At 34.8% G+C, this 23,213-nt stretch overlaps 1 protein-coding gene across 2 annotated transcripts; it reads right to left on the bottom strand.

Annotated features, from left to right (window-relative positions):
* Nucleotides 1-1,110: 1,110 nt before the first annotated feature.
* On the bottom strand, nt 1,111-23,167 carry LOC123549084 (regulation of nuclear pre-mRNA domain-containing protein 1B-like). 2 transcript variants are annotated; one of them, XM_053545638.1, is made up of 9 exons: nt 22,980-23,166; nt 15,774-15,903; nt 14,496-14,602; nt 5,155-5,360; nt 4,662-4,754; nt 4,002-4,035; nt 3,126-3,301; nt 1,730-1,878; nt 1,111-1,478 (listed from the first exon to the last, which is right to left on the bottom strand). In XM_053545638.1, exons 1-8 carry the CDS (start codon nt 23,128-23,130, stop codon nt 1,732-1,734), a joined length of 1,044 nt encoding a protein of 347 aa, XP_053401613.1. In that variant the 5' UTR covers nt 23,131-23,166; the 3' UTR covers nt 1,111-1,478; nt 1,730-1,731. The 2 variants fall into 2 exon arrangements, with proteins under 2 accessions (XP_053401613.1, XP_045192820.1); XM_045336885.2 differs by lacking the exon at nt 4,002-4,035 and having other exon boundaries at nt 4,628-4,754; nt 22,980-23,167.
* Between the last annotated feature and the right edge of the window lie 46 nt (nt 23,168-23,213).

Raw genomic sequence — 23,213 nt, 5'->3', positions numbered from 1 at the left:
CCGAGTCAAACATCGACAGAAGCGGGTGATGTTCTTAGAAGAGTACAGAGAAACCCCATGAGCACTGCTTGTAAGAAATTATTTAAACAAACGGGATTGAATTCTTCAATAATACCTTTTCATTAAATGAAAACAGAAAAGTCAACTGTATCATGGTAAAGACTATACTGTTTGTTCGGTTTAAAGTCACACCAACTCAAGTCAGGTCACACGGCCACATTTCACCTTAATTGAGGAAAATCCCAAGTGCATGTCCTTACATAATTTAAGGCACAGGAGGGTCATTGGGTAGATATACCAACCTTCCATGGACAATCTGGACAGGCTTCATCATGTCAACACAATATGACTATAACCCTAACTCAACTGAAGTTGGTGAATGTAACCACTCTTAGCTGGTTAAACTGTTTAAATAAGCTTTGATTATTTCTCAATCATTTTATACACTGAAACTGACTTAAAAAATTACCTGCATTTCACATTAGTTAAAGTCAAATATTCCTTAATGGCTTGTTAAAGAGATATTAGACTCATAGTCGTATTTGAAAATATGAACAATTCTTTCACAGAATATATGTAAACATGACCTAAACTGTTTGCTGGTATGACCAGTACTGTGTATTAGGCTTGAAACAGTACACATCTAATACAAGCATAGCAATGCATAGTATAAATGTGTATTAATACCATATTAAAACAAATGGAAGTTTTTTAACAAATGACTGTTGTATATGATATAGCTATGACAAAACAGTTAGTTCATACATTTAGTCAAATAAATTTCATTTCAAGCTGATTTTCTACATATGAAGTTAGTACCTAAAAATAAACTATATAAGTGAAAGATGTGAACTGGGTATCTTGAAATTTTAGACCAGAGGGATCTTTCTGATATAGAAATAGACATCATTATTTATGAATAATTCTGACAAGATTGTTGTAAAAATTCTCCTGACAATATTTGGTGACAATGTGACACACTTTTCTGACAAACAATGTTGTAATGATACTACTGACAAAGTCGGCTGGCAATCTGACAAGCTCATGTATCTAAGATAACTGAATAACCCTAGAACTAATAGCTCACCCAGCTCAAGTGGAATAATATGGTCAATTTTAATGTTTAATGTCATAAACAGGTGTGAAATAATATAATTATTCTGATGACACTAAATCAAATTTCGATCAGTTTATATTCATAACATCTATCAAAAACAAATAACACTTAAATTTCACAAATAATATGCAGTGTGCTTTATGAAAGTTGCAAACTGTGCAAATTTCTTTGAGTATCAACATTTTATGTTTTTGATTTTGCTGAAAATCCACCGATACAGGAATGTTGATTTCTTGTTAATGGGAGATAATTCACAAGATAATCTCTCCATAGATGACTAGCATGCTTATCTCCCTTGATAAAATATGGCAAATTCAGCACTTCAAGTATTGCATCTTTGTACTCTACTGCTCTGCTGTATCTGAAAGGTATCGAATAAAAAGTATATATATTTAGCCCTTGTTTAACAAAGTCATCAGTCAAACATAAATTTGTAAAAAGTTACGTTAGTTGGAACTTGACCCTGTTTCTGCATTTCAATAATGTTACTAAAAAATTTAATATTCCTTGGACAAAATTTATCTTGTACCATATAATATTTTTTATATTTGCTATTTCGACTTTTACAAGAGGGGAAATTATATATAACAAGTGACCAATAAGGTTTCTCACCATCAATGTCCGAAGAGGTCGTTGACTTTGGGTAGAGGTGCAAGGCCAGCTAATGGGTCTGGTAGTCGTGAAATATCTGGTAAGTTCTGAATATGCGACTTTAATTCATGTCTGACCACATTCACCTTTGCTAGTTTGTTCTTGTACTCCTAAAAAAATAAAAATAAACACTGATAAAAGACAAAACAAAAGACATGTGGACAATCCACGGAATAAACAAGTTTTCAACTTGTATTTATCTAGACAGTACAGAATATTTTCAGGGACAGCAACTTTGAACATGATCACAGAAAACAACCAACTGCAGCCTTACATTATCTCAGATACAGTTTGAAAACCTGGTAAATAATGTAATCAGACACTGTTACACTGGTTGAGATTGTTACACAGATGACACTGTTACAAAGGTGACACTGTTACTCAGGTGATGTTGCTACATAGGTAACACTGTACAAGTGTCAAGACTGTTACAATGAAAACACTGTTCCACCGTATGAAACTGTTACACAGGGGACAGTGCAACACTGGTAACACAGTTATACAGGTAACACTGTTACACAAGTGACATTGTTATACTGGTTGAGACTGTTAAACAGGCGACACTGTCACACAGGTGATGTAGTTTACTCAGGTCCTTTAACAGCAAATAAATTTCACAGGTTATTTTATAGCTACATGCAGAAGCTTCATAAGTATAGAATGTCAATATACTGACAGATTTCTTTTCCTTTTATGTCAAACACTAACAACAAGATACAAATGAGTATTTCTGATACTACAGTACAAAGTATTGATTAAAAAGAATGATGTTTTCCATATCTTATCTCCAATTAGTACGATGAAAAAAAAATAGATAAAATGTGGTAAAGATAATAAGTACACATTGGACACAGCAAAGGTCATGATCAACAACAGCTTAAAAAAGTAACAGTCAGATATTGATCCGAATTTCTTATAAAAATATGTCACCAAATTATGTAAAATGTGACAATATAAGTGCACCATAGAAAATTTCAGCAGAAATTGTTTAGTTTTTGTTTCTTGTTGATGAAATTTTGACTAAATCTGCAACTCAGGATACTGTAACTGAGACAATTATTCCCTAAACATTTCATTTAAAAAAATACTTCCGCCCACCCCCCACATCCCGCCAACCCCTTATTTTTATTTACTTAAAATAGACCTAATTTTCTACCTGCATGCTCTTATGTAGAATCCTCCATTACTTCAAGAGGAAACAATGTATCTAATCTACAGATAGTATCATGAATCTATTTCTGCAATTACCTCCACATAATCACATTTTTGTTATTTCAATGTAAATATCTATATTTGTTCGATGAATTAACAATACTTTCACAAGTGAAAATGACTTTCCACAATCTTATTATTTTACCTGTAGACGTTTTTCAGCATGACCTAGCTGTTCAGTCTGTGTATTTATGAAAGCCCGTAACAATTTTGCCACACCTTTCCTCTCCTCTAACTCTTCTGCCAGTCTTCTGTTATAGTCTGTGAGCAGAACACAGGCATTGTCTACTGTGTTTGAAAGACGGCGGGCAGAATCCTTATCTGTAATAGAGAATGTTTATACAGTACAGAACATATTGCTAAACTTTCTGTACGAGCACTTTGCTCTAAAGTACATAAATAAAATGTATGTACATCCTCTGTGTATATAAGCATACTATAAAAACATGGTATTTGAAATAGTTCCTATAACTAGTGATAAAGTCTGTTTGACTGTGATACATTATGAAATCATTGATAGTCATGGGAGAATAATTTTCTTGGACTTTTTGGTTGAGACAATCCCAACCAACACATTTAACTCCAACAAATTTTATGTTCAGAAGATAAAACCCATGAATTCATATTCCCATGGTAAAGCCATTTTTGGCACAAACCACAAAGTTTCATGCTCACAAAACTAAATGATTTTACAGTATCAGTGGCTTATAAGGTAAATTACCTTGAAATTTTATTTCTGTGAAAATATATGAAAATTATTTCATTTCTGTGGTAATGAAACATTTCATGGTTTCAGCATAAACATCTATTTCTGCAAACACAAATTTGTGGAGTTCAAAGTTTAAGATGAAATAAACAGGATCTTTTTCATTAAAATTTAAATTTATAGACCAACTAAATCATGAAACCCACGAAAATGATTCCCCCACAAACAATGCTACAATGGGTATTGAGCTAACTTACCATGCAGTTTAGCTAACTGTGATACAATGTATATCTGTGAACTCCAGTGGTAACTTACCATGCAGTTTAGCTAACTGTGATATATCTGAGACCTCCGGTGGTAACTTACCATGCAGTTTAGCTAACTGTGATATAGCTGAGACCTCCGGTGGTAACTTACCATGCAGTTTAGCTAACTGCGATATAGCTGAGACCTCCGGTGGTAACTTACCGGGTACCATGCAGTTTAGCTAACTGTGATATATCTGAGACCTCCGGTGGTAACTTACCTGGAACCATGCAGTTTAGCCAACTGTGATATATCCGAGACCCCCGGTGGTAACTTACCATGCAGTTTAGCCAACCGTGATATATCCGAGACCCCCGGTGGTAACTTACCATGCAGTTTAGCCAACCGTGATATATCCGAGACCCCCGGTGGTAACTTACCATGCAGTTTAGCCAATCGTGATATATCCGAGACCCCCGGTGGTAACTTACCATGCAGTTTTAGCCAACCGTGATATATCCGAGACCCCCGGTGGTAACTTACCATGCAGTTTAGCCAACCGTGATATATCCGAGACCCCGGTGGTAACTTACCATGCAGTTTAGCCAACCGTGATATATCCGAGACCCCCGGTGGTAACTTACCATGCAGTTTAGCCAACCGTGATATATCCGAGACCTCCGGTGGTAACTTACCATGCAGTTTAGCCAACTGTGATATATCCGAGACTTCCGGTGGTAACTTTGCAATCTTTTCCCTGATAGCTGCATCACACGATGCCGAGTTCTCCAATGCTGAGAGACGCTTTATCAACGACTCATTCTGTTGAGAAAAAAAAAGATTTATAAAAGTTAGCCACTGCATTGTAATACAATATTTTCATAAATTTCTTGTCATTGTAACAAACTTCCTTATTTCTGCAGTGTTAACACTATTAACCATGTAAATAATTCCTAATATCTGAATGACAATGTTTCAATTTTGAAATGTTACACATATAGAGATGCTTTTCACAGGCAATATGCTTGGTTTAAAATTCACTACAGCTTAAAAGAACATAATAAGAAGGACACTATTTCACCAAGACATTTCAAGTAATTAAGCCGTTTTTTCTTTTTAAGAGTAAAATCGAGTAATTTCATTACACCATACAGCATATGACAAATATGAAATCAAACTAAGCCGTAAAATGTCTGAATTTCATAGACTGAAAAATACATACATCATGGGTGGCTAGCTCATCATGCTTCATTGCATCCAGCTCTTGTTTCAATGATGTCTGTTCTGGTTCATCTTTTCTTCTCCTCTTACGTGGAATCACCTCCTTTGGGGCCACCTCTTTAGGATTCGGTTCCTTTCTAGGTGCTAATATGTCCTCCTTGAATACATCTTTTATGTGTGCAGTATGTGTAGCTGTCTGTCCACTTGCTGTAAAACAAACACATGCCATAACATACATTCTGCGCAAAAAAACAACATTTTAAATGATTTAAACTTTCTTGATGAAAAAAAGAGCACATAATTTAGTTACTGTTATATTCATTCCAGTGGTGTTATTAAAGTCTTTCTATGCACTTGCATCTAACATGATAAATTCTTTTTACAGGTTCAAATCTCAAACTGCACTATTGCCATACTAAACACTGTAATAATGGCTTTGAAAAGGAATGCATGCGTGTTTCAATACCCATAAATACCAGACAACATTTCATCTAGAAACATGCAGTAAACCTATAAATACAACAAGAGCTGTCCATAAGACAGCCAAGCTCGACTATTCGAAATATTGTCACAGAAGCAGGAAATTATTACCCAAAATGTGAAATATCAAAAGAGTTTTAAGTTAGAAAGGGGACATAATTTAACCAAAATACATATTAGAGTTATGGGACTTGATGTTATCAACTAGTTTTATAACCCCAAAGAAACATGTTAAGTTTCAATTCAATATCTGCATTAGTTTTGGGGATAGTAACTTGCATGTAAAACTTTAACCAGAATTTTCTAAGTCCAAAAGGGGGAATAATTTACTCAAAATACATGTTAAGAGTTATGGAACTTGACCCATTGAGGTTGGTAATTGACCTAGAAAAAGAATAAATAGGTTTCAAAGCTATATGCCTTTTGGTAATAGCTGTATGTACTTGCACGCAAAACTTTAACCAGGATTTTCTAAGTCCAAAAGGGGGCATAATTTGCCCAAAATACATGTCAGAGTTATGGGACTTGGTGCTATCAACTAGTTTTATAACCCCGAAGACACGTGTGAAGTTTCAATTTAATATCTGTAGTAGTTTTGGAGATAGTTACTTGCATGTAAAACTTTAACCAGGATTTTCTAAGTCCAAAAGGGGGCATAATTTGCCCAAAATACATGTCAGAGTTATGGGACTTGACCCAGTGAGGTAGGTAATTGATCTAGAAAAAGAACAAGAGGACCATGATGGTCCTGAATCGCTCACCTCTTCCCACATGACCCAGTTTTGAGTATGACGTCGTTTTTTCTATTATTTGACATAGTGACCTAGTTTTTGAGCTCATCTGGCCCAGTTTTGAACTTGACCTAGATATTATCAAGATAAAAATTCTGACCAATTTTCATGAAGATCCACTGAAAAATATGGTCTCTAGAGAGGTCACAAGGTTTTTCTATTATTTGACCTATTGACCTAGTTTTCGAAGGTACGTGACCCTGTTTTGAACTTTATCTAGATATCATCAAGGTGAACATTCTCACTAATTTTCATGAAGATCTCATGAAAAATATGGCTTCTAGAGAGGTCACAACGTTTTTCTATTTTTATACCTACTGGCCTAGTTTTTGACCGCATGTGACCCAGTTTCGAAACTGACCTAGATATCATCAAGGTGAACATTCAGATCAATTTTCATGAAGATCCATTGAAAAATATGGCCTCTAGAGAGGTCAAAAGATTTTTCTAATTTTAGACCTAATGGCCTAGTTTTTGACCGCAGTTGACCCAGTTTCAAACCTGACCTAGATATCATCAAGATGAACATTCAGACCAACTTTCATACAGATCCCATGAAAAGTATGGCCTCTAGAGAGGTCACAAGGTTTTTTTATTATTTGACCTACTGACCTAGTTTTTTACGGCATGTGACCCAGTTTCAAACTTGACCTAGATATCATCAAGGTGAACATTCTGACCAATTTTCATGAAGATCCATTCAAGGGTATGGCCTCTAGAGAGGTCACAAGGTTTTTCTATTTTAAGACCTACTGACCTACTTTTTGATCACAGTTGACCCAGTTTCAAACTTGACCTATATATCATCAAGATAAACATTCAGACCAACTTTCATACAGATCCCATGAAAAAAATGGCCTCTAGAGAGGTCACGTTTTTTCATTATTTGACCTACTGACCTACTTTTTGATGGCACGTGACCCACTTTCGAACTCGACCTAGATATCATCAAGATGAACATTCTGACTAATTTTTATGGAGATCCATTCACAAGTATGGCCTCTAGAGGGGTCACAAGGTTTTTCTATTTTTAGACCTACTGACCTAGTTTTTTACCGCACATGACCCTGTTTCAAACTTGACCTAGATATCATCAAGATGAACATTCAGACCAGCTTTCATACAGATCCCATGAAAAATATGGCCTCTAGAGAGGTCACAAGGTTTTTCTATTATTTGACCTACTGACCTAGTTTTTGATGGCACGTGACCCACTTTCGAACTTAACCTAGATATCATCAAGATGAACATTCTGACCAATTTTCATGAAGATCTCATAAAATATATGGCCTCTAGAGAGGTCATAAGGTTTTTCTATTTTTAGACGTACTGACCTAGTTTTTCACCGCACGTGACCCAGTTTCGAACTTGACCTAGATATCATCAAGGTGAACATTCTGACCAATTTTTATGAAGATCCATTTACAAGTATGGCCTCTAGAGAGGTCACAAGATTTTTCTATTTTTAGACCTACTGACCTAGTTTTTGACCGCACGTGACCCACTTTCGAACTTAACCTAGATATCATCAAGATGAACATTCAGACCAACTTTCATATAGATTCCATGAAAAATATGGCCTCTAGAGAGGTCACAAGGTTTTTCTATTATTTGACCTTCTGACCTAGTTTTTGAGGCCACGTGACCCACTTTCGAACTTGACCTAGATATTATCAAGGTGAACATTCTGACCAATTTTCATGAAGATCTTATGAAATATATGGCCCCTAGAGAGGTCACAAGGTTTTTCTATTTTTAGACCTACTGACCTAGTTTTTGACCGCACGTGACCCAGTTTCGAACTTGACCTAGATATCATCAAGATGAACATTCTGACCAACTTTCATAAAGATCCCACAAAAAATGTGACCTCTAGAGTGGTCACAAGCAAAAGTTTACGGACGCACGGACGCACTGACGCACGGACGACGGACGACGGACACCGCGCGATCACAAAAGCTCACCTTGTCACTTTGTGACAGGTGAGCTAAACAAGAGCTGTCCGTAAGACAGCCAAGCTCGACTATTCGAAATATTGTCACAGAAGCAGGAAATAATTACCCAAAATGTTAAATATCGAAAGAGTTTTAAGTTCGAAATGGGACATAATTTGACCAAAATGCATATCAGAGTTATGGGACTTGATGCTATCAACTAGTTTAATAATCCCGAAGAAACATGTGAAGTTTCAATTCCATATCTGCATTAGTTTTGGAGATAGTAACTTGCATGTAAACTTTAACCAGAATTTTCTAAGTCCAAAAGGGGGCATAATTTGCTCAAATACATGTTAAGAGTTATGGAACTTGACCCAGTGAGGTTGGTAACTGACCTAGAAAAAGAATAAATAAGTTTCAAAACTATATGCCTTTTGGTAATAGCTGTATGTACTTGCACGCAAAACTTTAACCAGGATATTCTAAGTCCAAAAGGGGGCATAATTTGCCCAAAATACATGTCAGAGTTATGGGACTTGATTCTATCAACTAGTTTTATAACCCCGAAGACACATGTGAAGTTTCAATCTAATATCTGCAGTAGTTTTGGAGATAGTAACTTGCATGTAAAACTTTAACCAGGATTTTCTAAGTCCAAAAGGGGGCATAATTTGCTCAAAATACATATCAGAGTTGTGGGACTTGACCCAGTGAGGTAGATAATTGATCTAGAAAAAGAAAAAATAAGTTTCAAATCAATATGCCTTTTACTAATAGCTGTATGTACTTGCACGCAAAACTTTAACCAGGATTTTCTAAGTCCAAAAGGGGGCATAAGTTGCTCCAAATACATGTCAGAGTTATGGGACTTGACCCAATGAGGTAGGTAATTGATCTAGAAAAAGAAAAAATAAGTTTCAAATCAATATGCCTTTTAGTAATAGCTGTATGTACTTGCACGCAAAACTTTAACCAGAATTTTCTAAGTCCAAAAGGGGGCATAATTTGGCCAAAATACATGTCAGAGTTATGGGACTTGACCCAGTGAGGTAGGTAATTGATCTAGAAAAAGAAAAAATAAGTTTCAAATCTATATGCCCTTTAGTAATAGCTGTATGTACTTGCACGCAAAACTTTAACCAAAATTTTCTAAGTACAAAAGGGGGCATAATTTGGCCAAATGAAGGTCAGAGTTATGGGACTTGGTGCTATCAACTAGTTTTATAACCCCGAAGACACATGTGAAGTTTCAATTCATATCTGCATTAGTTTTGGAGATAGTAACTTGCATGTAAAACTTTAACCAGAATTTTCTAAGTCCAAAAGGGGGCATAATTTGCTCAAAATACATGTTAGAGTTATGGAACTTGACCCAGTGAGGTTGGTAATTGACCTAGAAAAAGAATAAATAAGTTTCAAAGCTATATGCCTTTAAATGATAGCTGTATGTACTTGCATGCAAAAACTTAACCAAGGTGTGACGCCGACGCCGACGCCGACGCCAGGGTGAGTAGAATAGCTAGACTATTCTTCGAATAGTCGAGCTAAAAATAAGTTTCAAATCTACATGCCTTTCAGTAATAGCTGTATGTACTTGCACGCAAAACTTTAACCAGAATTTTCTAAGTCCAAAAGGGGACATAATTTGGCCAAAATACATGTCAGAGTTATGGGACTTGACCCAGTGAGGTAGGTAATTGATCTAGAAAAAGAAAAAAAATAAGTTTCAAATCTATATGCCTTTTAGTAATAGCTGTATGTACTTGCACGCAAAACTTTAACCAGAATTTTCTAAGTCCAAAAGGGGACATAATTTGGCCAAAATACATGTCAGAGTTATGGGACTTGACCCAGTGAGGTAGGTAATTGATCTAGAAAAAGAAAAAATAAGTTTCAAATCTATATGCCTTTTAGTAATAGCTGTATGTACTTGCATGCAAAACTTTAACCAGAATTTTCTAAGTCCAAAAGGGGACATAATTTGGCCAAAATACATGTCAGAGTTATGGGACTTGACCCAGTGAGGTAGGTAATTGATCTAGAAAAAGAAAAAATAAGTTTAAAATCTATATGCCTTTTAGTAATAGCTGTATGTACTTGCACGCAAAACTTTAACCAAAATTTTCTAATTCCAAAAGGGGGCATAATTTGGCCAAAATGAAGGTCAGAGTTATGGGACTTGGTGCTATCAACTAGTTTTACAACCCCGAAGGCACATGTGAAGTTTCAATTCAATATCTACATTAGTTTTGGAGATAGTAACTTGCATGTAAAACTTTAACCAGAATTTTCTAAGTCCAAAAGGGGGCATAATTTGCTCAAAATACATGTTAGAGTTATGGAACTTGACCCAGTGAGGTTGGTAATTGACCTAGAAAAAGAATAAATAAGTTTCAAAGCTATATGCCTTTAAATGATAGCTGTATGTACTTGCATGCAAAAACTTAACCAAGGTGTGACGCCGACGCTGACGCCAAGGTGAGTAGAATAGCTAGACTATTCTTCGAATAGTCGAGCTAAAAACTACAAAGCAAATATACCTGCATGTACTATCTTTACAGTTAATAACAGTTTCTTTCACAAGAACTGTAACAGATAGCACACTTGAATTATTGAAAATGTTTGCCAATAAAGAAGTGAAATGACAGAACTAGGAATGGGTAAGGGGTGTAATGCAAGGGTGGAGTCTTAGGCCAGAGTTTTTTTATCTTTCGTTTTACGGGAGATTTTTGAAAAATGAGCAGGGGGAGGAGGGAATAAAATAAAAATAGAAGCTTGAAAGTCAGCATCTCGGAAAAAATAAAAATAAAATAGAATTTTTTAAGTTTTTTTTTATTTTGATGAACTATCGTTTCAAGTTTTGTTTACTTGTGTTTTGTTCCAGTATTTAATTTTTGTGATGTATTTTTGTTTTATTTTTTAAGACAATTAAAGCCATTTATCTGGATGAACATTAAAATAAAAGTTTCATGCATACTTGTGAATAAACTGCTTCAGCACTGTAACTCACACTGGAAATTCTTTAAAATTCAGAAGCTTGTTTTACTTAATTTAAGTGGAAGACAAAAATTATTTATCTTTACAACAGCCACAGAAATTTCAGTGACAACAAGTAGACTAAACACGTCTGGTATAAAGTGGCTTAGTAGTATAGTAGTTTTGGGGGTTTGGTTTGCTTGCATCTTCTGCTTTTTATACATAATATTTACTTTTTTGTATCTTTCCACCAATATCATCTTTAAAACAAGCTAACTTTACAGTTTATGCCAGCTCATAATATACTGGATTTATCAGCAAAAAAAAATATTTAAAACTTTGAATAACAGTCGCAGTGCAGAGGGCAAGATTTTTTTTTTCAGTGATGAAAAACGAAAGATAATCTAGCAAAAAGTAATCTGAAAATTTACCTCTTTTTAACTCATTTGCAACCTTTTTATAATACACTTAGTTCAAGTACTGAAGTTGTTTCTGTAATTTGCACCTTTTTATACTACACTAAGTTCAAGTACTGAAGTTGCATCACTTTTTGTCAAAATATTGTCTCCAATAAAAGTATTCTTTATTATTCTTATACACTTATGAATTCTATTGAAGTTACAAAAGAAATGGACCATCTGCCCTGAGATTTTGCCAACACTACCAGCTGCTTTATGCCAGACAGTCCCAAGCCTGTGTAAAGTGTGAGGGGTCACCATTGAAATAAAATGTAAAAAAAATCGCTGTTACAAACATTTATTTGTTCTACAACAACTAATTAATGTTTTGAATAAAATTTAATGTCAAAGCACCTTTGAATTGTATTACCTTTCTATGGCAAACTTGTAAGTTGAATCTATTGAAAACAAAATGTGAGTAAGACAATTTTTTAAGACAATTTAATACTTTTAATATTGTCACTTTATGAAATGAGTATTATGTACAATAGTATTATTTCCCGAAAAATATATATTTTGAAAAGTTGTCTAAAAAATTTTGGACACAATCTCGTCATCCACCCGTGTAGAAAGAGAGAGAAAAAAACGTTAAAGATTATGGGTAATTATTCAGTGATAACTAAGTAATGTTGACCTTGTTTTCATGATCAATTTACAAACCCCCTCTAAGAGCTTAAAGAAGTGTGTCAGTATCTTGACATCTGAAGCGGAGATCAAAGCGGTATTTTTGCTTGAGATTGTCATGGCATTACGTCATGTTTTCGCGCCATGTACATGTATCACTGTCTGATCGTACCACATCGGTTCTTAAAATTGCTGAGAAATAGAAATCAATAAAAAATTTCTTCTTTAATTTGTTATCAAAAGCGAATGTGCTATATCCCGTATAAAAGGTAAATGTCTCAAACGATAGTTACTATAGTCTATACTATAGTAGATATCCTACCTCTGTGACCTATTTGGGCCCCCGAGGAATTTACATTATTGTTTACCAAAAAAAACTTTTAAATTGTTGGTCAAAAAATACATGTACAAAGATTCATTTAAAACTTATTAAAACCCGCAGTGACATCACATTGCTTTATTTTAAAATCGCATTTCTACTTACGTTCACGAGGGCCACGTACCTATTCTGCCGCACTAACAGAATCTGTTTGCCCAAAAATCGTCTTACTCCAGTATTGTAATCGCAACCGCTTTTTCATTATTTTAAAATTTTTTTTATTCTGTTTTTTGTACTTTTTGGTCAAAAGTCTGAATTTTAAGCCCATAGTATTCCCTCATTTTTTTTACTTTTAGAAAAATAAGTAACTAAAATCGCGCTGCTTGATTTTTTTACAAATGATTATATGAAAATTCGAACCGTTTTTTTTAGAATTTTGCCTACATTTCTGTCGATATCTTATTAAATCATATAGAAATCAAAAAGTATTATCTCTCAAGGGTGTTGAAAACTTGAAGCGAAAATATTAAATAATGAATGCACTATGCACGGTTTTTGTGTACGTGGGCGATGTAAATTAATGTTACGATACTAAGGTCAACACGCTTGTGGAACGGAAAATTACCGGCATGACGTTTTGATATCTTTACGATTCCCCGGGTAAATTCCAGTCAATCCGGGTAGCGACTGAAACCATCTCAAAGTTTGTTGACGTTTTGTAGATGTAATTTCTGAATTTTGGTAAAGTAAGGACTTTAAAAAACCACTCGGCCCGATCGTCCGAGTACAAAAGCGAGGTCCACTCTCCTAATCAGACTTAACTCGCCAATGTGAGCAGGCGAGTGAATTTTACACCCCGTTAATGCCGATAAAAGTGCGCAAAACACGATATTTTTGCACGCGTTAAACTCCCTTCCGGAAATTACGTCCAGGTGAATACACTAATTTTATTTTCTTTGGGGCTGTAAACAGCCGACCGGCGGAAAAAATAAAATAAAACTCGGGAAAATGAATTTTAATTTTATTCCACTTTAGCAATATTTAGGACCGGCGCTCCCGTAAAACGAAAGATAAAAAAACTCTGGCCTAAGTAAGACAAATGTTCGAATTATATTTTTTGTTAGGAGGGGAGGGTGTATGAGCAAAACTTATCATAATTACAATATCTGACCTCAGTGACCTTGTCCTCTGGGGTACCTGATGTTTAACCAAGTCATAAAATCTGTCTTTTACCAAGACAAATCCTTATACGGAATTTGATGATAGAAAGGTCAATAGTTGAGAAGATAAACTGAAACTGAACGCTGTCAAAGATGATGCCTGGACGAGTACAACAGCCCTCCTAGTTCTTCCAATTGTGGAGCTAAAAATCAGTCTATCCAGTCCCATTGCAGCAAACAAGTTTCTATCTTCCAAGTAGTTTGAATGTATTCTATTTCTGCAGTATCAGGGAATCATATATTCTGCAATAAGACTGTCAATAAGATAACTGAGTCGCCCCATGAGAAAACCAACATAGTGCATTTGCGACCAACATGGATCCAGACCAGCCTGAGCATCCACGCAGTCTGGTCAGGATCCATGCTGTTCGCTTTCAAAGCCTATTGCAATTAGAGAAACCGTTAGGGAACAGCATGGATCCGGACCAGACTGCACGGATGCGCAAGCTGGTCTGGATCCATGCTGGTTGCAAGTGCACTATGTTAGTTTTCTCATGGTGCGGCTCAATTGTATATACTGCAGTAAGACTATTATACCTATTCCCTGCCTGAGATTCTTCATAAAGTCTTTCGTATATACACCGCGGTCTTCCCAAATGTTGAGAATTCTGTCAAGAGATCCTCTCTGCTTTTCTCCAGCATCCCTGTGAAAAGACAACAGTAAAAACATAGGTATGCAAACAATAGGAATAACAAGAATATTGCCCTACTGCCATAGAAACCACATTTTTTAAAACTGAAATTTATCTGAAAATCTGCATATTCTACTATTAACATAATATCTATAAGTTTTCTGTACTATGAAAATTAACAAAGGAAATAATCTTTTGTGACTGACAGATGGTCCAACAGACAGATATAGGGACAAATTAAAAATATCTGTATGCTGCTTTTGTTTTTTTTTTGTTTGGTTTAACGTTGCACCGACACAATTATAGGTCATATGGCGACTTTCCAGCTTTGATGGTGGAGGAAGACCCCAGGTGTCCCTCCGTGCATTATTTCATCACGAGCGGGCACCTGGGTAGAACCACCGACCTTCCGTAAGCCAGCTGGATGGCTTCCTCACATGAAGAATTCAACGCCCCGAGTGAGGCAAGTGAGGGGCAAGTGATTTGAAGTCAGCAACATACTGCTTTTGGGTTTAATTATACTTTTAGTTATGACAGAATCCACAGTGACTGGGCAGATAGATGGACAAACAGATACATGTACAAATGCAGAAAATAAAACAATGTGTATGTTGTAAAATAAAAGAATGTGTATGTTCTCCATATTGTCTCCTACCATTTTACTGAAATTCATGTAAAAAAAACTTTGACTTTTAGAAACTGCAGGATCCAACTTTGCTACTTTTTTTGGTCATACTTTGGCCTATTTGTTGCCATATAAACCACAATTTTTGCAATAAAAAATTGTGCATATTATTCAGTTCATCACCCTATCCATGTACCCTTTTCATGAAAAATATCTTGTACATTTAAGAGTTAAGACAGGACCAAGCTTTGTGTGACTGACAGACAGAAGGACAGTCCACAAATCCCCTCCAGTGAAACACAGGTAGGTGATTAATAAACAACAGAAATAACATTTTTTATTAAATAAAGTAAGCATTAACTATTTTCACTGATAATCGAGATTTTGCTCTATGTTTTTATGAGAATTTCACTTCATACAAAATCATAGATATTTCTTTTAGATATCATGAAAAACTACTAAATACAGTACTACAATTCACTAATAAAAATATATTTTGCAACATCATATGCATTGTGATACAGGAAAGGGAAGAGTTGACTAGCAAAACTGTTTTACTTGTATCCTGTGGTAAACGCTTCTGCCATAACTGTCCCAAAATCATGTGTAAATTCAGGTCCTTTCTTTTTACTGTTCTGTATGACATCATTGGCGAGATAAATGTAGATGAGTCGTCGTGGCGGAGTTACTGTAAAATAGACAGAATACATGTAGGTATAAAGCATAGATTTGTCTCAATTATCTAAATATATACCTATACCATCAGTAAGAGACTCCTCTATCTAAATATATTCCTAGACCATCAGTAAGAGACTCCTCTATCTAAATATATACCTAGACCATCAGTAAGAGACTCCTCTATCTAAATATATACCTATACCACCAGTAAGAGACTCCTCTATCTAAATATATACCTATACCATCAGTAAGAGACTCCTCTATCTAAATATATACCTATACCATCAGTAAGAGACTCCTCTATCTAAATATATACCTATACCACCAGTAAGAGACTCCTCTATCTAAATATATTCCTATACCACCAGTAAGAGACTCCCTACTTTTTCTTTAAATAGAATTTTTCTAAATACCCACCAGTAAGAGACTCCTCTATCTAAATATATACCTATACCACCAGTAAGAGACTCCTCTATCTAAATATATACCTATACCATCAGTAAGAGACTCCTCTATCTAAATATATACCTATACCATCAGTAAGAGACTCCTCTATCTAAATATATTCCTATACCACCAGTAAGAGACTCCTCTATCTAAATATATACCTATACCACCAGTAAGAGACTCCTCTATCTAAATATATTCCTATACCACCAGTAAGAGACTCCTCTATCTAAATATATTCCTATACCACCAGTAAGAGACTCCTCTATCTAAATATATACCTATACCACCAGTAAGAGACTCCTCTATCTAAATATATACCTATACCATCAGTAAGAGACTCCTCTATAATACACCACTGTCATCAAATGAGTTGAGATACTAAATAACAATAAAGGCAATGAAAGAAAATGTTTAAAAGAGGACAAATGGGGGTTACTTGGGAATTCAAAAAACAAGACACTAAACAAGAGTGCCAGAATGTCACAATATTCACCCATCATAGCAAATTTCTTTACACTAGCACCTGTATTTGCAAATGGATTTTTAATTCTGTGGTTGTGTAGTAATTATTTAATTCTTTTGTTTTTCTAAGTCCACAAAAATATTTCTTACCAGGTAGAGATAAAATTTGAAAGTTACATTGATGTTGTACCACAGAAAAGTGGTCTTGGTTTTTCCCTATGGTCAAATATAAAAAAGTTACAATATAAGTTATTTATAGCAACGACTAAGGGTAGTTAATCTTTAAAAAAATCAAAAAAAAAAATAAATTCTAAGTCCACACAAAAATCCTTACCAGGTAGAGATAGATCAAAATACACATCAAAATTGGATGTAACATGCATGTTGTACTACAGAAAAGTGGTCTCATTTTTTCCCTACGACCAGTAATAAAAGTAACAAAAAAGGGGAGTAATTCTAAACTAGTGACCTGATTCTTATGCACAACATTCCATCTCATGATGGTGAACAATTGTGCCAAGTTACATCAAAATTCCTCCATGCATGAAGAAGATATGCTCCGTCAAAGTTATTCTTGAAATCGACCTTTGACCTCAAAGTGTGACCTTGGCCTTAACCTATACTGTGTTGGTGCGCCGTAAAACCCAAATAAATAAATAGACCTAGGGACCTGGTTCTTGCACATGACACTCCATCTCATAATGGTGAACAATTGTGCCAAGTTACCTCCATGCATGAAGATGTGCTCCGGAAAAAGTCTGTGGACGCCGCCCGCCTGCCTGCCCGCCCACCTGGGGTGTTCCCATAATACGTCCCGTTTTTCAAATATAAAAAGCAACGAACATGGAAAAACCTTTTAGGAGTTGTATGGGCAAGTTATCACCTCTGGTCTTGACCAGTCCCCATGTAAGGTTTGATGAGTAAGAAGATACTGTGAAATTGAGAACCTTGACATAAAACTTTTACGAATACAGCTCAATATCTGAATGAAGTCAATAAGTGACCTTGACCTTAATGGAAGCTTTTATAAAAAAATCATGTTATTCTCGGGACTGAAGGATTAAGATAATTATTATATTATTATTATTACCGGTATACCAGATTTATATAGCGCCCTTTTCATGATAAACATGTTCAAAGGCACTTTACATACAGCAAACGCAGCCACACAGGGCACGAACTTCATCCTCTACTACTACAGACATAGAGCGATCTGACCAGAGGGACAGAGTGAGATAAAGCCCCCCCAGAAGAGATAGAGAGAAAGCCTTTTTAGATACAGACTTGTCCGGCTGACTTAGCCTAGCTCTTTGCGAATAGACAGTCTGGTTCTTTAACGTGCCCGGTGTATAGCACCGATACACATGAAGCAGGTGGGACACTCAAGAGCATCTCTGAAATTTCCAGTGCCTGGACCGGGATTTGAACCCCGGACCTCTGGACTGACAGTCAAGCGTGTTACCACTAGACCACCGGCCCACCTACCTATAATAAACTTATGCTTTTTTGTATTTTACACCTGGATTGTGCTCATTAATTGTTATTTTGTCCTCTATCCACTTCCATTTATAACTGCTAGGAGAAAGATACAACGAGTCGTCATAAAGTTGCTAAACTACGTATTTTTGTAAACATTTTTTTATGAAAAGCTCTCACTTGGGTTGGAGACATTCTGAAAACGAGATATTAACACATGTTTCCATTAGTAACAGGTCAAGTATCAAAAGACTGGAAGAGAGCAATCGTTGCACCTGTTTACAAGAAAGGTCCAAAATCCAAGGTTGTAACAATAGACAGGCCCATATCCATATATGTACTGCCTCTAAATTAATGGAACATGTTCTTGCTTCAAATATCATGTCCCACTTTGACAGAAAAGATCTCCTTAGCCAGTATCAACATGGCTTCAGGTCAAAGCATAGCTGTGAAACACAACTTAAAAGTTTCACACAAGAGGTATTTGACAATCTTGAGAATGGCCAACAGACTGATGTCATCATCATGGACTTCAGTAAAGCCTTTAAATACCATAAAATGATTCATAAGCTTATCGGTAATACGCTGGGGGTCCAACCATTAGCATCCCAGTGGACTGATTCATTTCTCAAGGACTGGGGCGGTCACACATTAAACCGGAATCCACCTAAAAACCGGAATACACCGGAATACACTTTCTATAACCGGAATACACCTGTATTTTTTTTAATTAAAGGTATTTTTGAAGGTTTTTTGATATAATTCAATCATATATATCATAAATAATCAACATACCAAAGGAAAATACAATACGTTCACGCAAAACGATTTTATAAGAGATTGAAATTCGGCGACCGCGCGGGAAATTACCATAACCGAAATACTCCCGTATTTCTTCAACATATGCTATTTCTGAAGTGGTTTATGACTGAATTCAAAAATATATATCATAAATAATTAATTTCCAAAATGAAATTAAAATACTTTTGCGCATTACGTTTGAAAATCGGCGAAGGCACTGGAAATTTGCGTATTCGTAAATGAATTTCCATGCCCTAAAATTCTCTAATGTGACCCATATTTTTAAATAAATCGTATTTTTAGGGTTTATGATAGAAATCAATCATATCTAAAATAAATAATTAATTTACAAAAATATACATGTACAAAGATGCATTTAAATCCGCAATGACATCGTATTGCTTTATTTAAAACCACATTTCTATTTATGTTCACGAGGTCACATACGCTAACAGAAATCTGTTTGCCAAAAATCGTTTTACTCCATTTATTTAAATTGCTGCCGCTTTTTCATTATTTAAGATTTTTTTATTCTGTTCTTTGTACTTTCTGGTCAAAAGTCTGAATTTTATGGCCATAGTATGTACTATTTATTTACTTTTAGAAAGAAATAAGTAATTAAGATCGTGCTGTTTGAAGTTTTACAAATAATTATGTGAAAATTCGACCGTTTTTATAGAATTTTCCCTACATTAATGTCGATATCTTATTAAAATCATTACAGAATTCAAACTGTATTACTTCTTAAGTGGTGTTGAAAACTTGAAGCGATAATATTAAAAAAATGAATACACTACGCGCATTTTTTGTACGTGTTGATTAACAAAAGTAACGTCGAGCGATGTAAATTAGATATTACGATAGGTCGCACGTGCTCGTCGAATGGAAAATTACCGGCATGATGTTTTGTATCTTTACGATTCCCGGGTAAATTCCAGTCAATCCAAATAATAAGTTTGTTGACGTTCACGATGTAATTTCTGAATTTTGGTAAAGTTACGACGTAAAAACACTTCCTAAATTTCCGGAGTGAACTGGAATTAATAAAACTGATTTTAACAAAATAAGGAATTCTGTAAATGAAACACTGAAAAAGTATTTATAGGAAGACTATGTTGATACAGGAAAACGACTACGATACCCGAGACATTATGATCGAGACTTAGTGCATCCTGGAGAGAAGGAAGGAGGAATGAAAATGTTTAAATCTACAATACATCGCTGTTTTAGCAAAACATTGAATTAGTATTGACACGTTAAAGTACATGAAAAATAAAAAATTATACTGAATGTACCTGTTTTTCTTTAATTTTTCAATTTGCAATTATAACGACAAGTATGAAATTAAACAAAAGCTTATCATATTTAACTGCACTTAGCCACTTACCTCGTCAGACATTATTTGTCACATGTCGCATATGTGTGCTTACAAATATACTGATTAATTGATATAATCAATAGGTGTGATAATCCAATCAAACTCTATCAGGACTAATCAGAGGCAAGTGTTTGTTACGCTGCATATATTCATAGGATCTTAATTGTGCTTTAGAAATAAGCGCAGTAAACGTTTTTATATTTATATATTAAACATAATATAATTCTTTTGAAAACTGATTTTTTGTAATTTATTTTCTTCTTAAATTATCAAATTAAACATGAAGAAATAATTCAATTAGTTCCAATTATAAACATACGGCCGGTTCTTTCCAATCAGCGCGGTTTATGCACTGACATGTGTTTTGTGTATAATTCATTTAAAAATTGAATATTGATATTTTTTCTTAATTAATTTTCTTTTTTATTTGTTAAACGAAATGCGAAATATGAAGAAACAATTAAATAATTTCCAATTATAAACATGTGACATGCCCTTTCCGATCATGTTAAAAATAAAATATTAAAACATTGTTATGTCCTTTCCGATCAGCGCGGTTTATGCCACTCGTATTTTGTCTATAATTCTTTTAAAAATCAAAAAATGCTATTTTATCATTCATAGTTTATTTTCTTTTTTATTTGTTAAATGAAATATGAAGAAACAATTAAATAAGTTTCAATAATAAACATGTGACATGCCCTTTCCGATCATATTAAGCCCTTTCCAATCCGCGCGGTTTATGTCGGGACCCGTATTTTGTTTATGATTCATTTAAAATCGAATATTGATATTTTTTGTCTTAAATTATTTTCTTATTATTTGAAGAAACAATTAAATAAATTCTAATAATCAATATTCCGGTATCTAGTCATAGCGACATAAGCGTAAAACATTTCAGTAAGATCGTAAAGTTATAATCTCGTATACAGAATTAACTTTTAATAAACTTCTCTCAAATATTCATTCATATTTAATCTGATTGAACATGGTTCTACAACTTACAAAAAATGATAAAAAGTGTTTATTTAAGAGAATACTAAAATAGAGAGCATTTATGTTATGGAAACTTCCCGTGCGCTCGCCAAATCCAAATCTCGTATAAACGCGGTCGCCGAACTTCATTCTCGTATAAAATCATTTTGCGTAAACGTATTTTATATTCCTTTCGTATGTTAATTATTTATGATATATATGATTGAATTATATCAAAAACCCTTCAAAAATACCTTTAACTTAAAAAATACAGGTGTATTCCGGTTATGTGAAGTGTATTCCGGTGTATTCCGGTTTTTAGGTGTATTCCGGTTTAATGTGTGACCCGACTGGGGAGTAGTTGTGGATGGCTTCACCTTAGATGAACTTCCTGATCTTTCTGGGGTTCCACAAGGATCAGTTATTGGCCCTTGTCTCTTCCTAGCCTACTTAAAGACCTCACAGAGTCCATCAAAAGTAAGTCAAGACTTTTTGCAGATGACACTTTTGCCTATCTGATGGTTAAATCCTCCCTTGACTCCCAATCCCTACAAAATGATCTCCATTCCCTAGAAGCCTGGGAAAAGCACTGGTCAATGGAGTTCAATCTGGATAAGTGTGAGGTATTGAGGATTACTCGAAAGAAAAAACCTATCACCTACAATTATACACTCCATAATAATGATAATATAGCACTAAAAACTACAGAAGCTGCTAAATACCTGGGCATCGCACTATGTAAAGATCTCAGTTGGTCAAAACATATTGATAACATCACATTGAAAGCAAATAATACTTAGCTTCATCAAAAGAAATGTCAAAACAAACAAGAGAAAAGTAAAAGAAACAGCTTACAACACCTATGTCCGCCCACAGCTGATTTAGGGAGAAGTGGGAAGACTTTAGGGAGAAGTGGGAAGACTTTTCCTACCTCAATGCTATTGAATGATTCGAAAGGTGGCTGTAATTTTCATGTTTCTAGATAAAAACATTGATGCGACCATTCATTTTCTTAGTTAGATCTTTTCCCATACAGTGGTTATTGTTTCATTACAAAATTCTGAAATAAGTTGTTTTCAAAATTCAAGCCGATGCTGTAGATCTAACCCACCGATTTTTGGTTATATCTTGTATGAAGAGTTTATTATTAACACTGAGTCATCAACTCGGTGAACAGTATCTCACTCGAATAAAACTGAAAGTAAACTGTGTAAACTAGAAATACATATTCAAATCAATTCATTACGTCTTTGACACTTTGCGTTTAATTGTCAACATGTTCGAGCATAAAAAACAATGTTTTATAAAAAAATTGCTGATTAACCATGCGATTAATTGGAAGTTTGTACGCAATTATTTGTTTTCTATGGTAAAAGAACCGCCTGTAATGTATTAACTACGTTAAATTGACTTCCATCGAAGTAAATCGATTAACTGAATTAATTTTCAACTTTTTACCATGCCATATGCTTATATTTACCTTAGTTATTTCCCTTCCTACACAGTACCAGCTGTTCAAAAACTTGATCAAAATTTTCTCTTACCTTTCTTCAGTTCTCGAAGCCAAACTTGTACAATCGTTTTGGAATGCTTTCTGTGATGGATCAGCCACAGAGATAGCGTCTGTATACTTTGCTGTGTGCCATTTAATTCGTTTAATTTCTTAGCGAGATTGCTGTCCGAAAACGAAGACATGTTTGTTTTCGTTTTAATCTGTGTAATGACTTATCCCAAGCGGAAGTTCCGGTTTAAAATATTATATGTCCCCAGTGAATAAG

The sequence above is a fragment of the Mercenaria mercenaria genome, chromosome 6 (genome assembly GCF_021730395.1).
Source record: "Mercenaria mercenaria strain notata chromosome 6, MADL_Memer_1, whole genome shotgun sequence".
NCBI lineage: Eukaryota > Metazoa > Mollusca > Bivalvia > Venerida > Veneridae > Mercenaria > Mercenaria mercenaria.
This window is presented reverse-complemented; position numbering and strand designations above follow the sequence as displayed.

Coding starts and splice junctions, on each gene's coding strand:
- LOC123549084 (XM_045336885.2), bottom strand. CDS start 23,130: ATGTCTTCGTTTTCGGACAGCAATCTCGCTAAGAAATTAAACGAATTA. Junction 14,603..15,773: donor GCGTTTACCACAGGATACAA/GTAAAACAGTTT, acceptor GTCTTTTCACAG/GGATGCTGGAGAAAAGCAGA. Junction 3,302..4,627: donor ACAGTTGGCTAAACTGCATG/GTAAGTTACCAC, acceptor TCTCTATTACAG/ATAAGGATTCTGCCCGCCGT.